At 30.9% G+C, this 16,517-nt stretch overlaps 1 protein-coding gene across 1 annotated transcript; it reads right to left on the minus strand.

The window, feature by feature from the left end:
• Nucleotides 1-9,123: 9,123 nt before the first annotated feature.
• LOC120069721 (embryo-specific protein ATS3B-like) lies at nt 9,124-10,752 on the minus strand. Its single transcript, XM_039021509.1, has 3 exons — nt 10,492-10,752; nt 10,285-10,392; nt 9,124-9,958 (listed from the first exon to the last, which is right to left on the minus strand). Exons 1-3 carry the CDS (start codon nt 10,627-10,629, stop codon nt 9,470-9,472), a joined length of 735 nt encoding a protein of 244 aa, XP_038877437.1. The 5' UTR covers nt 10,630-10,752; the 3' UTR covers nt 9,124-9,469.
• Nucleotides 10,753-16,517: the final 5,765 nt, after the last annotated feature.

Consider the following 16,517-nt stretch of genomic DNA (forward strand, 5'->3'; position numbering starts at 1 on the left):
CACGACCAATGCATAACCTATGGTGGGATTTAAAACAATATGGCATACTATATGACATATAATAAAAACATACATCTCATGTACATTCACCAAAATTAATGGATCGGGATGATTAGCCTAAAAAACAAAAATTAAATCTATCTATTACATTAAATCATCGAGCAAACCAGTTCAACAAGCGAACCGGATTTTGAACCGCCTGGGCGAAGCCTCCTTTGTGATTGTCGAGAAAAATGGTCAAGTAACCATGATCGTGTAGCAACGATCAAGTAACTTTAACTATGCGATGAAACATGAAGGCCACTCAATCATGCAGCGCACCAAGTTTAAAGCAAGTCTAACGATCAGGTAGACGACTACTATGCAATGACACATGTTCGTCTAGACAATCGAAGAACAAGCACTAAGTAACATTTACCTAATGATCGTGTAGCCAATGACTGTGTGATGAAGCATGCTGGCCTACACGATCGTTTAGTGCGCACGCGTTTACATTGCAATGAGTATCCCATACCCAATGATTGTTTACACGATCTGACTAATACTTGGTCTTCTTCTTCCTCGAAGTAATTTGCATATCCATGCCTTGAAGCTTCATAACGAGCGATTCGAACAGACTCAAACACTTTGAATTATAGACTCGATAGCAAGTTAATATGACCAAAAACACAGGGGCCCTTACAATTAACTTTCAAAATGTAAAAGAAAACATTAACCAGAGGCAATCATCCCAGAAACTCCATTAATCCACATCAACAAATACATTTAACACTTAAACAGAATATAGACATGCTTAAAACCCATAAAGAGAGTAAATGCAATTCTATATAGCAATGGATTTGGAATATCAGAACCTGGCTCTGATACCAACTGAAGAAAATCTAAACAAAGATGATCCCTTTAATTTACAATGGATTCTATACAACAATGGATTTGGAATATCAGAACCTTCACAAATTGTTCATAACTACGACTGAGCTAGAATTAACATTTTACTCCTATAGTTACATCTAACTCCTTAAGTACCACTGATCCTTCTAATGAGCAAATAGTTATAGTCGAACTATAAACTAGACCTCTCTCTAGCTAGTGAGAGGGTGAGGCATCTTATTATTCAAGACCCGAAACTAGCCCTTAAAGGAGTAATTCATCTACTTAACCTATGACCTGGAAGGAGTGAATTTTGTCTTGTGTAATTGCGTTCTCAGCTCCCTACTCAGACGAATCCTCAAAATGGTAAGCATATAGAGTCGGCGAATCTGACTCTCTCACCCATACAGATTAAAGGACTGCCCTTATAGGTAGGAGTTCACAACTCACTCAGGACTAAGGTCAAGTTACCTATGGTTATCCTAGTGAAATGTAAGCTTATTTAAGTAACAGTATTATAAAGAGAGACTAATCATTTCGTGGTTCAATCTTATACAAACTCTTTGTATAGGATACCCCAAGTCACATGTCTCCAGATGAATGATTAGGATCAGATCATTTGTAATAATTTACAACAATTGTAACAATTATAAAGTGTGTCGCATCCATAGTGTCTCCAGAATAAGGAATCCAACTTTATCCATATACTATGGACCATTTATGTTATTACTTAAAAATGATCCACTTGTATGTCACCACATACATGTTTAAGATACATTAAATAACCTAGGATCTTAGTTTATTGGATTTGGGTTAATGCAAACTAAATGTCAAATAAAATAACACTTTATTTTTATTAAATAAATAATTTGTGTATAAATAATTTACAAACTACGAATCATGAGATTTAGAGCATCAATCCCAACAATCTCCCACTTGTCCTAAAGCTAGTGGGATGTACAAATACAAAGTAAAAACAAAGTACATTAAACAAAACAATAAACTAGGACATATATTATATGCTCAATAATAGTAGGTATATAAGTTAAGAAGTCAACTATATATCTTCATTGGAATTGGGTCTTTTGAGTGAAACTAAAAGCAAAATAATAATAACTAATGTTAAAAGTGGATAACATCATACTAATATAGAGATTTTTGAAAGGTCATTGTCCTTAACAAGTACGACAAAGCTATCAACCACATAATTGCAACTTCCTCATATAATTTGATCAGGACATGTTTAGGAGTGATTCTACAATTGTTACAGTTTTAAAGTCGCTCTAAAACATGCTTCTAATAATTTAAAACCAAATTTGATGATAAGAAAATTGCACTTAAAAGTGTGAAATTAAATACTAAATTAATTTTGAATGATCAAGGATGTATTTCGAAGTGATTAGAAAAATGACAAAAATGATTATTTTAGAGTTTTGGGGTTGGAAATATTTGTTTAAGCTTCAAAATGTTATTAGATCTGTTCTTTGAACTGTTCGTCCTTTGAATCACTAATACTGTGGAATAGATTTTCCTTATCTGAAAAATTTTGGTTTCTTTATTTCTTAAGGATTATTTTCTATCAGAGATGTGGATGCAGATTCTGATTGATTCTACTTTCTTGGTCGTGCATTTATGTTTGTTTTCGTAGACGTTTTTAGTGTTAAGCCTTTGAAGATCATTGCTGTTTTTGGAGATTGTCGTGGCGTTTTTATCTTGTATTTGTCCAAACCAAGTGTGTAAATCATTGATTATGAAGACTTGCTACTATTGATCTCAAATGCTTTTTTTTTTCTTTAATCCTGTCAGTTTGTTCTATTACAACTTAAGAAGGGATTTTCAATCTTAGGGGAGCCTGAGTTGCAAGATAGAAGTTGAGAGGGAGTCTCACACTTAGGGAGAGCTTAAGTCTCATTAGGAGTCTTACACTTAGGGAAAAACCTAAGTGATCATTATCTAATATTCTCATACTTAAGGGAGTTTAAGTTTCAATGAGAGAGAGTCTCATACATACAAAAAGCTTAGGTGATCTTGCTATAAGTTAAGTTTACGTGTCTCACTGTAATTGTCATTTATCTACAAATAAGTACAACGTTGTAATTGTTTGACTTGAAATATATTTCTCATGCACACTACCTCCAAACGTAGGTGATATAGTGTTTGATCGATATGGCAACCTTAGAGGGGGTGAATAGGGTTTAATTAAACTTTTTTTCTAAATTAACTCAATTAAACTAATTAATACACTTTTTATAAATAATAAGAAAAATTCAATTTATGCAACAAATAAGATGACAAAAAATGTGATAATTTAATTATATCAAATTTTAGCAAATAAATACGAACAAACTAAAACATACAATAAATTGTTTAAATTAATTGCAAAAAGAAAAAGGAAAGAGTTAGAGAAGAAGACACCGTAATTTTTATAGTGGTTCGGTCAAACTCGACCTACTCCACTCCCTAAGCGCCTCTTCGGAATTTGAATAAAATCTTTCCGACTCCTTCCACGGATTAGAGCCCAACCGTTACACCACCGTTCCTTTTACGGGTTCAAGAGCAAACCCGCTCCTTCCACGGTTTAGGATCAAACCGTTACAAACGTTGAAATTTTTTTAAGAACACAATACAACTCTCACTAGAGTGGATTTACAAGTTTAAGCACTCAACAAATTTATCCTCACAATACAATAACACTCTCTCAAGAATAAGATGAAAAAAAATTGGGAACTTAGAGAGAGCAACAATGGAACTTTTGTGTTTTTGAGGATTATGAAATATAAAATTTGTTAGTTTAAAATTTGGAGAGGAGGATGGTTTATATAGAGATGGAAAAATTTTTAGAAACCACAATTAATTTGGACCATTGGATTTTGGAAAAAAAAAAATCAATGGTGAAAATTTTAAACTAAACTAGTCGTTAGATACAAACAAAATATAATATTAAATTCATTTTCTTTTGAAATTTATTTTCTTTTTAAAATTAATCCAAAAAATAAAAAAAAACATATCATGTGTCAAAAACTAGTCGTTAGACACAAACATAAAATAATATTAAATTCATTTTCCTTTTAATTCTTTTTCTTTTTAAATTCATTCTTTTTAAAGTCAATCCAAAAATAAAAAACATACCATGTGTAAAAAACTAGCCGTTAGACACAAACATAAAATAATATTAAATTTATTTTCTTTTTAAATTTCTTTTTAATTTCAATTTTTTGATTTTAAAACAATCCAAAAATCAAAAGTTCATCATATGTTAATCTCTTAATGATCCACCATTCAACCAATATGCTGCTACATGTCTACATGCAAATGGTCTGGTTATGCCACGTCATCCAATACGGTATTTTCTCTATAGACTTATTTCAGTCATATCGTCTTTGTTTTAGCTCTGATTTGAGTGATTCAAGAGGTATTAGAATCGTTGTTCTGAGCTCTACGCTATGGACATATTAAAACACTAAGATTTTCAGTAATTAAAAATTGAGTTTGTTATCATCAAACATTAATTAATTAATTAATTTGAGATTAAGGGCCAAAAAGCCAACATATAGCACCAAACTGAGTCACCAAACGTTGTGTTATATTCTTATTGTCTATCTCTACATTGTACTCATTATCTTCGAAATTGCTATAATATTCTATGTAACTTATGAGGATAATCCTTCTTTCATATTTTAACAATTTTACCATCACTTTCAAACATGCTAAGTCATTATTGGCTTACCGCAAGAGACTTGATTTATAATAATGGGTACTGGGTAGGTAGGCTTTTTCTAACATAATAATACCACTCATTTTTATCGTTTTAAATCAAATTTATGGGAAAAAAGAACTTTTCTTGGCACATGTTAATTTGTTGGCTATTTTGTATAAAAATAATAATATGTTTAGAATTTTAAAGTTAAAGTTTGAAGTTTTCTTTTTTAAGAGAAATAAGAAGAAAAGTGCCTTATTCAATGTTCTAAGTTTATATCCAGAAATAATGAAACTTCCCTTTCATATTTTTTATCTTCTCCTTTCGTGAAGATGTAAGGTGTGAACAATGTCATTTTCTTTAATAATAATAAATGAGTAATACTTTGGTACATCTCGAAATGTTCCCATCTCCCGTCACTCATAACGGTGTGCAAAAACCGAAAAAATCGCCGAATTGGATCGAATCGAACTTAACGACTGGTTTGGTCCGGTCTTTTAAAAAAAATCGCCGAACCGAATCAAACAAATTTTTTTTAAAAAGTTGAATTATACAAAATAAAATTTCATTTTTAAAGGTTGAATTATATAAAATACTCCTAAATTTTGTAATTTGTGTAAAAAATACCTTATACTTTGAAAATTTTCAAACTACCTTTAAACTTCCTAAAAAAGTTCAAAAATACCCCTATCGTTAGTTTGGATAGAAATTGTTAAATATTTTGTATAAAAAATTCATGAGCTTTCAAACGTTTAAAATACCCTTGAATTTTATCACACTTCAAAAATACCTTTACGATTGGTATATGAATACAAAATGTTAATACTCGTTTGAATAATGTACTTAAGCTTTCAAAAGTTACATTAATACTCTTAGCAAAAAAATTTATTAAAAAGAACTTAAAAATATTGTTGCCATGAGTACCGTGATCAATTTGTTTGGATTTTTCTTGAGTCAGAAAAGAATCAATTTAAAAACAAATATATAGACCCCATCTGATAACCATTTCGTTTTTTATTTTAGGTTTTTGAAAATTATGCCTATTCTCTCAATTTGTTATCATGATTTGCATTTTCTTAAATAAAATAGTTGAATTCTTAGTCAAATTTCATAAATAAATACAAGTTTTTAAAAACTTTTTTTTTTAGTTTTCAAAATTTGGCTTGGTTTTGAAAACACTCCCAAAGTGTAGCAAACAAAATTTGAAAACCAATGGATGGAAATGAAATTTGAAGACTTAATTTTCAAACCAAAAACCAAAAATCAAGTTACCAAACGAAGCCGTAGATATCATCTTTTTTGTCCTATAGATACTTTCATTTTTCTCTCCTTTGTTCAATTGTATGAATTTTCTCACAGCAAATTAAATAGAAACTTCAGTTGAAGCATAAAATCCACAAAATCTCATAAAATTCCAAAAATCAAAATCTCCCTTTAAAATTTATAGCAAAAATACAAAAATGACTATTTGACTATTACATACTTAGCTACCAATATACAATTGTTAAAATATATGTCCTAAAATAATTTTACAAGGAAGTATTAATGGTAGGGATGGAAACGGTTCGGCTCGATTCGGTTTCAAACCGAATCGAACCGATTTATTGGTTTGGTTCAGTTTCAAATTCGGTTTTGGTATTTTTAAAAAATTCATGTTATATTCTTTTTTAATTAAAACTGTTTAGTTCAGTTCGGTTTTAAATTCGGTTTTGTTCTTTAAATTAAAAGCGGTTCGGTTTTAAATTTATTTTACTCTTTTTTTAAATATATATATATATATATATATATGTACTAGTTAAAAACGGTTCGGTTCGGTTTTAATTTCGATTTTCAAAAGTGAAATCGAACCGAACCGAATTAATTCGGTTTCAAAATTTCTTCAAACTGGATCGAACCGCATTTTTCTGTTTTACTGAGTTTTTGATTTGATTTAGTTCGGTTTTTAGAAACGGTTCGATTTTTGCGATTTGAATGACCACCCTTAATGATTGATGTGTACATATTAATATAAATGATATTTTTTAACATTTCTCAAAGGTTGAAGGATAGTTTTGAAATGTTTGAAAATTGAAAGAACCTTTTTTTAAATAAAACATTAACACTAAAAATATTTCTGTTCTATTACGAACGTATACCAAAGTTCAAAAAATTAAATTGACATCGACTTCACCAACCATTTTTCTGTTTCAAATAGTATTAAATTCATAATCCATTTATATTGATTTAGACCATAAAATATTGTATCAAAATAAAGATATCTTTAAACTGTGAACAGAGTCCCATAAATTGGGAAATTATTATAACTATACAAGTAAAAACAATTATTTTTATTGGTACTCGATCTTTTAAGCTGAAAGAAGATTCTTCTTGGCAATTGGATTTTTATTTTATTTTATTTATTATTATTATTAGTATGGTTCTCAAGCTTCAATGTATATTTTTACTTTTTATCATCAATATCTAAAACCTATCCTACTGAATGCTTTAATTTATTGACCATCATTAAAAAACAATTTCTTTGATTTGATATAATAGGTGACTTCAAATTTATATTTATATTTATATTATTTTTAATACAATAATGGTAGAAATAGAAAATCGAACTTTCAACCTCTAGAAAAAAAAAGAAATCATATTAATTACTGTTGAACTAAACTCACTTTTAACATAAATGACTTATTTTGTTTCTTTATAATCATGGTTGAAATAGAAACGAAAATATTCATGATATGCTTATATGTGTATATACATAGTTTGATTGATTATAATACATTATTACATCATTATAAACATTGTATTATGTTTCATATTGTGTATTTTTGCATTTTACTTATCATCTTTGAAATTGTTCGTCTTAATCGTTTTATAGCAAATTTATTGGAAAACGGACTTCCTTGATACACATTAATTGTTTGGCTAGTTTCGATCATTATAATAATAAGTTCAGAATTTTAAATTTTGATTTTTTTTTATTGGGAAGAGAAATGAGAAGAAAAGTGTCTTGTTTAAAATTCCAAGTTCTATCTGGAAATGTGAACAATATCATTTTCTTAGATAACAATAAAATGGTTCCACAATTTTCACCCACCTGTCACTTTTAGCAAGATTAAAATTGAGTACATTTTTTTTTTTAAATAATTTTGTTTAGGTTATTATAGAAAGTGACTTTTGACAATTCTAGTACACACATATCAAAGTTCAAATAATGAAATTGACATCAACTTCACCCACCATTTTTCTTTTTCAAATTATATTCATAGTCCATTTGTATTCATCTAGACCACAAAATATAGTGTGAAAATAAGAATAGCTTTAGGGGTTGAAACTGCATATAAAATTTCACATGGATTGGATAAGAAAATAGGTATAAAATTGAGAACAACCATCTCTATTAGTAATGATACTTTTTAGATTGAAACAATAAAACAAAGTCATGAATTTATCTAGTGATTTTATCACGGTATGTGTTGAATAGAATCAAATTCAAATTTGTTAAAGGTCAAATATAAAATCAGTGTGAAAAATTAGATATGGCATAGAAGAATCTTTTAGAAAAACTAACAAGAGCTTGACTTAATTAGCATATGTTTAAAATCAGGTTGAATTTTCCTATTCCTATATTTAGAAAGAAAAAAGAAAAAGAACCTTCTAGGGAATTGCATTTCTGTTTTTTAATTTTTTTATTATATTATTTTATTTTGAACGAAGATTTGGAAATTATATGTTACGACTAATTTCATGCACGTGTTCATATGATTATCATATGCAGCTAAAGTCTGGTATAGTTCTCAAGCTTCTATGCATATTTTTACTTTTTATCATCGATATCTAAAACCTATCCTGCTGAATGCTTTAATTTATTAATCTCTATTCAAGAACCTTTTATTTTTTTTTCCTTTCATATAATATGTGATTTTATCTCATTTTTATTCTCGAGTGCAACAACACAAATAGATTATCCTATTTTCGACCTCTAAAAAAGAAGAGATCATACTAATTAGCATTGAGCTAAATTCATTTCAACATAAATAATTTATTTTGTTTCTTGTAATCATGGTTGAAATATAAACAAAAATACTCGTGACATGCTTGTGCCTATAGCTCAATTGATTATAATACTTTATTACATCATTTTTTTTAAAAAAAAAATGGGCAAATCATAAAAACCTCCTCTAAAATATGGTGGTAGTTATATTTATACTCTAAACTTGTACAAATATTAAAATTTGACTCTCAAACTTACATAATTGTAATAATTTTATAAATTTAAGAGTTTAATTTTTATCATTTGAGAGTCTAATTTCTATAATTAATTTTAACATTTATAAAAGTTTTTAAAGACTTATTTTCTATAATTGAAAATTTGAAGTTGTAGTTGTAACAATCGTTATACTTCAACTGTGATTTTTGTACTTTGTCAAAAAAAAAATTTTTAAAAAATACATCCCCATCACATTGTTTTTTTTTTTAAAAAAAAAAAAAGAACAAAACAAAACACCGAACAACTTAGTTAGATTAAGCTGAGCCCACTATCATGGAAAAAGCAACAGAAAACGTGAAAACATAAAAAAAGTTCATTAAAGTTCTGGAAGCTTACATAGACCATTAGACATGATGGAGAAGGGGATGTGAAATATTAAATATAGCATCACCCACCACCGTACAGCCACCATTCTCAACCAACAGCCACATAGAACAAGCAGTAGCTGTAGAATTGCACCACTCCCATACAAGCTAGAAAGATAAAGTTTCACCAAAGCTTTGAAAAAGCTTACATAGATCCCTACAACATGGTGCGAAATGGGGGAAGAAACTTCAACATAATATCACCCATGACCCACCCACCACTACAAAATCTACCTACCAATAAACTACTACATAAACCAAGCAGCTGCTGCAGAATCACAGAAGGCCAGTCAACAATCCCAAAATCACAGATACCATACCCCATGCGTGACCTGAGATCTTGCTGGAGGACGATGGAGGAGTAGACGGAGGCACTGGTGGAAGAACAGGCTCAGGTGGAGGAGGCGGTGGAAGAATTGGCTCCGGCGGTGGTAGTAGGGGAAAAGAAGGAGGAGGAGAAGGAGGAGGAAACAACCAGGGAAGAGGAGGGGCCGGGTCGTAGGAGGGCGGCGATGGGAAAGGAAATTGGCGCAAATCAAAGCCAAACCAAGTGTTTCTTGGGATGGAGGATTTGAAGATGAACAGAAGGGGTTTGATTCCAGAGCCAGAGATTTCAACAGAGTTCGGAAGCCAATCGTCAGCCCCATCCTTATAGATATACATGTAACTCATTTGGACGCTGCAGGGTCGATCCTTCAGCACGAAGCTATCTGTGTTACAACTATCAAACACCTTGTCTTCGTTACTCAATTTCTTCTCGATTATCTGTTATCAATGTGTGAAATCATTCAATCAAACACAAAACAAGAATCCATCGGAAAAGATTAATCTATTTATATTCATAGCTTGATTAACAACTAATGTGAAGTTTATTGTTCTGGCGAAAATCATCCTAATGTAAGATTAGAAACAGAACGCATAGTCTTGTTTGGATTCAGGAAAATTAATTTCAAAAAGAGGTAAAGAAAAGGAAAACCCCTAAGTTCGTAATTCAAAACCCCTACTATTTCACATTCTCGATAATTTCTAATCCCCAAACAGAGGAAAATTTCATCTCTGAAAAAGGGAAAGGGACAGAAGAGAAAGAAAACCTGATTTCCATGAGAATCTCCAAACAGAATACCGATTTCGCCAGTGATAGATGAAGAAGATGCACAGCTTGTTACTACGGTAACATCGTAAGAGCAGCTTCCGACTTTCTTCGCAACACAAAAGAAACAAAGAGAAGAAGATTACAAAGAAGTTGAAAGAAAATTACAAAAGCGACAGTTGAGAATAATATGAGTTGAAACGCGGACCTGGATGTAGTTGATTGGAATGGACACGGGAGCGACATCGGGCTTCACAGTGATCGGAGCCGGCTCAACGGCGGAGCAGATGACGGCAAGAAAAGAGAGCAGCAGCAACAACAACAAAGGCGACGGAGCCTTCTCCATCTTTACAAGAGTGTCACGCAGGCAAAAACGATGGTGGGGGCACGTGTGATGGGTTGGTTTTTATAAGGTCTTGCCGTAACTGGTCGAGCACAGCCTACAGACTCTTTGGGGAAATGTTTCTAAAAATGTTGCAAGTTCTGATTCTGAAAACAATAAAATATTACATAAAATCAAAATAAATTTATTTCTATTTTAAAAACTAAATTTAGAATTAATGTTTTTTTAAAAAGAAAACGTTTTTGAGTTGCTTTTTAACGTAATTTTTTCCTTTTTTTTAGTCTGTTTTTTTCCACTCGAGTTTTGAATTTGGATAATACTTTGTTTTTTGTTTGATTATTTTTAAGTGTGGAATATACTTTTTAAATTTTAAATTAGTAAAGTCAGGTAAATTTGATAAGATTTTGAAATCATTTTCTTACTTTTTTCTGAGATGTTTCATGTTATATTTATTATTTTGAGTTTCTTTAGTTTGTGTTAGTTTGATAAGTTAACCTTTTTCATGATTTAATAGCCAAAATGGCTATCAATTATAATTAGTTAAAATATAAACTACAAACTTTTACCATTATAGACTAAAACTACATTGTTCTCATCCATGATATATTGAATTAATTGACTATAACTACAATTAATCGACTAAAGCTAATTATAATTGTAGTTAATTAACTAATTAATTAGTTAACGGTACCAAAATTTACTGACCGACTTCTTAGGACAAGACCGTGACTTAGGTAATCCAAATCGTCACTTGGGGGAATATATCTAGAGTTTACTGTTTTCCATCTCTCTCTAATATCTTGGTATTGGGTTAGCATAAACTAAATAAACTAACATGAAAAGAAAAACTAATCAAACCAATATAAATAAAATAAACTCGAAAGAATATATATAACATGAAACACCTCAGAAAAAAAAAATGATATAGAAATTTTGTTATTCTATATCAATAAAGATGTTATTGACATTTATTCGATAAAACTGTTATTGAATATGTAAATTGCACTTGTAAAGACTAAATCAAATAAATAAAGATCCATGACTATTACATGAATACTTGAAATTCATGTGGCGGTATAAAAATGGATCAAGTTCAAGTAAATAACCAAAACAGTCTATAGTATATGAATAAAGTTGGGTACCTTATTCTGGTAATACTATCGGATGCGACCCACTCTTTAATTGTTACAATTTATTGTAAAGTACTACAAACGAAGTGATCCTGATTCGTTCATGTAGTGATATGTGGAGCGGGGGCGTCCTATGCAATGAGTTTGCATAAGACCGGACTACAAAATAGTCACTTTTTTTTATAATGACCATTCACTGTTAAAATTGACTATTTCAAATTTGATGATCTAAGGTAACTCGATCTTAATCCTGAGCTAACTATGAACTCTTGTTTATTTGGGATTACCTTTGATCTGCATAGGTGAGAGTAGTTCAACAGCACTGCTTAATAAACCTCTCATGGTCGAGATGGATAGATAGTTGGGGACATAGTTCTACAAGATGGAATTCACTCCTACCCAATTTAAGGTTAACAGATAGGTTGTTCCCTTAAGTACTAACTCATGGTTTTGAACAAAGGGACCTCGCCCTCTCATGGTCGAGAGGGATGTTATTTATTAGTTGGATTATAAACGGGATGTTATTTATTAGTTGGATTATAAACGAATTATTCAATAGAGGATCAGTGGGAGCTTAAGAAGCAAGATGTATTACAAGGGTAAAATGGTAATTTTGTCCTAGCTGTAAATATGAACAACCTGTGAAAGATAACTTACTAATTATGGTTAAATCAAGTGGACAGAAATATATTTACAATGAGGAGAGTGCAACTACTAAGCTATAGTGGTGTGTCTTGGTAGTTAACGAATATTGATTAATTTGGTTTAAAGTATTTAACCAATTAGTCTCAAATCGTTAGAGCTCATGAGCTGTAGGTCCATAAGATCTCTCTACTAGCTCATAAATCTTGGATTAGTATATTGAATGAATTTGAAGCGTTCAAATTCAATTTGGGAATTCAATTTGAAGTGTTCAAATTTTAAATTAGGATTTGAATTTGATTGTTCAATTTCAAATTAGGGTTTGGATGATTATATTTGATATAACTAACGTTTAATTTATTGGAATTAAACGTAATTGGAGAGTTTAAAATATTTAAATGTTGATTTAAATATTAATTACATGAATAGAATTCATGTATGATATAATGTTTAATTAATTTAATATATGATATTAAATTTGTTTAATTAATTAAAATTAAATTAAATTTCAAATTTCAAGTTAAATTTTAGAAATTGAATTTTGTATTTAATTAATTTTAGATTAAATCAATAGAAATTGAAAATTGATTTTGAGATAGTGGGAAAATCCACTTTTTAGAGTTGTTCAGGGATTTCTCCACATTTGAACACTTATCCCACTTGATTAGTAGACTTTGAAGTGTCAATCAGCATAATAACTTAGTGCTTATATGTATTAGATACATAAAAGCTTCAATTTTGAATTGAAGAGGGATCATGCAACTTGAATTTCAAAAATCTGGTTTTCTCTTAAAAAACCCTTACCCTCCTTCACCTAATTGATCTCAATTATGAGTTCCACCACTCATATCCAAGTTGAAGAATAGTAGAGAAGACACTCTTAGTGGTCTACTATTGAGTTGAAGCTCAAATTCATGGAGAGCAGTTTGGATTTAGTAAATTTCTTCAAAGGAACAAGTTATGAAACCCTATTCTTTGAAAAGTGTTTTTCATGCATGCTTTTAGAACTCAAATTAAGTGTAATTAGAGTGCTTATTGATTCTGATTGCTTCCGCTGCGTACATGTACATTCCATCATTTTGGTCTTTTACCATTTTTTGTTATATATATTCAATCATTTTATCCTTGTACTACATATTCTATTATTTTGGGTTTGAATTCTATTTATGCAACTAGCTCTGAGTAGAAATGAATATTAATAGAAGAGAAAATAATATTAGGCTTTTTTTTTTTTTAGTTACAACTATAGGAGTGGAGTTTGAACTTTTGACTACATGTCAATACCACATAGTCAAACTCACTTTAGCACATTAGGCATATTTCTATATATGACATTTGTGTTGTGATACTATATTAAATCATGAATTGATCAAAAAAATTAAAGTAATGTGTTAGGGTAAATGTAATCATATTATTATTTCAACAACCACGACATCATATGTGCAGAAATGGTGCCTTAATTCAAATGACTTGTTAACTTTAGGGCTTCAATCAAACTAAGTATTTTGATGACAACAAACTCAAGTTATGGTACTAGTGATTTTTAGTGTTTCAAAGTATTTATTTTATAGAGTTAAAAAATATGATTCCAATACGTCTTGAATTGTTTGAATCGAAGTTCAAATGAAAAATATATTAGTAAAAGAAGATTGGAAATAAATTTTGATGTGCTTGATAACATGACAGTGATGTGGTAAACTTGGACCAACCGTAAGATGGCACGTGGGAGGTTGTTGAAGAGAGAAGAAAAGAAAAAGAAAAAAAAAAAGAGAAAAAGAGAAAAGATAGAAGAAAAGAAAAAGAAAAAAAAAAAAAAAGAAAAAGGAGAAAAGTGGGATCACTTAATATTGCAACTTGTGGCATCCCAAATTTATGCATTATAAAAAGTGGAAAAACATGAATGAAGGGATTGAATCTCATAGCGGAAGTGTTTAATTGCTTGTTGCCCAATTCTTGTCATAGAATAAATACAGAATGGAAACAGAAAACATCCAAGCTAAGCATGCTTTTCTAAAAGATTAAATAGGAAAAAGAACTATACCTTTGTAAAACTATTTCCCTAGGATCTTCTCCCAAAATTTGGTGTCACGAGCAAAACAGGAACACGACCAAAGACCTTCTCTACTATTTTCTTGGAACAAAAGGATAATGAGATCATTTGTCAAAAGATAGGGAGAACAAAAACACATAGAACTTTTTTTTGTATTACTTTTTCTTTTTTGCAGAGAGTTATTGAGAGAGCTTGTGAGTTGGATTCTTCTATGAAAAAAAATATACAAAATGTATAACTCTTTCATAAATACAGATAGGTTTTCCAACAACGTGATGGAAGTTACGACTGCCCACTCACCATTCTCCTGCTTTATAAGGGAGTTATTCTTTTAATTAATAAATAATAAATAAATATATTAATTAAATCAAATTTAATAGTATATTTATTAATTAAAATTAATAAAATCTAACTAGTTTAATTAATTTAATTTATTAATTAAATTAAACTAAATTAATCGACTTATTAAATATCATATATTTAATTTAATACATATATGGATCATATTCTAATATACATATACTTTCTTAATCTATAGTTTCAATATGAATCCAATTCATATTAATATTCTTATAAAGTTTTTATTTTGAATCTTATTCAAAATTAACTTTATATTATAATATATCATATACAATTAATTCCCTTAATCAATTTGAACATTTTAATTCTTTCAATACTTAATTTTCTTGTTTAATATATTGTCAGATAGTAGAGGGACCTTATGGACCTACATTTATAAGCTTCAATAATTTGAGATTAATTAATTAAACTTTTTAATAGAGTTTAATTAATTAATCGACCTTCATTAACTATGAGGCACTCCACTAAAGACCCATAGTTGCACTTCTATAAACTGCAGTATATTTATGTGTCCATTGAATTAACTATATTTTATAAGTCAACCATTCACAAATTATTCGTAATTACAACTGGGTCAAATTACCGTTTTACCATTGTAGTTACCTATTGTACCTTAAGTGTAAACCCCAAACCCTAGTTTCCCTACTTATGTAGATAATAAGTATGTTAATTAAGATTAAGGTGTTGTTAAGATAAGGTTATAGGGAAATATTAAAAGGGATAAGAAGAATGAGGGAAGAAAATTCTAAATGTTGAAAGACTTATTCTTGGATAGCTTGGCGGTAATGCATAGGTGCATAAGTCCTTGTGGGCAAAAGCTATGCTCAGTGGAGGTTAGTAGATTGCATGGTAAGCGTGGAAGAAGAGGTTAATTTTTAGGCTAAGTGTTGGCTGAGTATGGTGTCATGCGTTAGCATGGAGGATACACTAGTCAAAGGCCATGAGAGGATAATGCACAAGCTTGTGCATGCTGCAAAGCAAGGCCCTAGGCGAAAGGTTGTGAAGCATTGTCCTTAGGCAAGGCATGCAATGGCTGAGAGCGGCATGCGGCCAAAGGGGTTGCGCGAGTATAGGCGCAAGGCGCTAGGTGTGGGTTAAGGCGTGCGATTGTAGGCTATGCGATGTTAAGCAAGGCGTGGCTTGAGGCGTTGGCATGGACATTAAGCTGGTTGTTGGACGATAGTTAAGGAATTGTCATGCTTTGATAAGGGGCATGCGATGATCAAGTTTTGCGAGGTTAGGGAACTAAGAGGTGCAATGGCAAGGCAAAGCCTTGGGGGTGAGCATGATGAGGCGATGACTTGAGTGTTAGCTAGGTGTTATGCAATGGTCAAAGGCTTGACATGCGATGATGAAGGGATGCGCAGCTCTTGTGAGGCTAGGAGCTAGGTGATATGTTGGTATTATAGGCCAAGAGGCCAAGGTGTCAGCCTTAAGCAAGATGTTGAATGAGGCATGAGATGGCACAAGCATTGGTCATAAGGCATACATCATTGGGATGGCATGCATTGTGGGGCTGTTGTGCATTGAAGCTAGCTGAAGGACCAAAAGGAGGCTTGCGTTGGTGACCAAAGGAAGATGATCAGCTTAGACCGCCGTTTAAAGTGGCCAGTTGTCATGGTTAGGTTTATTAAACCTAAGTAGAGGTGGAGGTGGCAGCCTAGTAAAGAAAGTTTAGCATGTAGGATTAAGTATAAATAGAAGAGCTG

This window comes from Benincasa hispida, unplaced genomic scaffold, assembly GCF_009727055.1.
Source record: "Benincasa hispida cultivar B227 unplaced genomic scaffold, ASM972705v1 Contig557, whole genome shotgun sequence".
Lineage (NCBI taxonomy): Eukaryota > Viridiplantae > Streptophyta > Magnoliopsida > Cucurbitales > Cucurbitaceae > Benincasa > Benincasa hispida.

Excerpts from the sequence above, each read along its gene's own strand:
- LOC120069721 (XM_039021509.1), bottom strand. The coding sequence starts at position 10,629 with ATGGAGAAGGCTCCGTCGCCTTTGTTGTTGTTGCTGCTGCTCTCTTTT. Across the intron at positions 10,393-10,491 it reads TTCCAATCAACTACATCCAG|AAAGTCGGAAGCTGCTCTTA; the intron begins GTCCGCGTTTCA and ends TGTGTTGCGAAG. Across the intron at positions 9,959-10,284 it reads GAGATTCTCATGGAAATCAG|ATAATCGAGAAGAAATTGAG; the intron begins GTTTTCTTTCTC and ends CATTGATAACAG.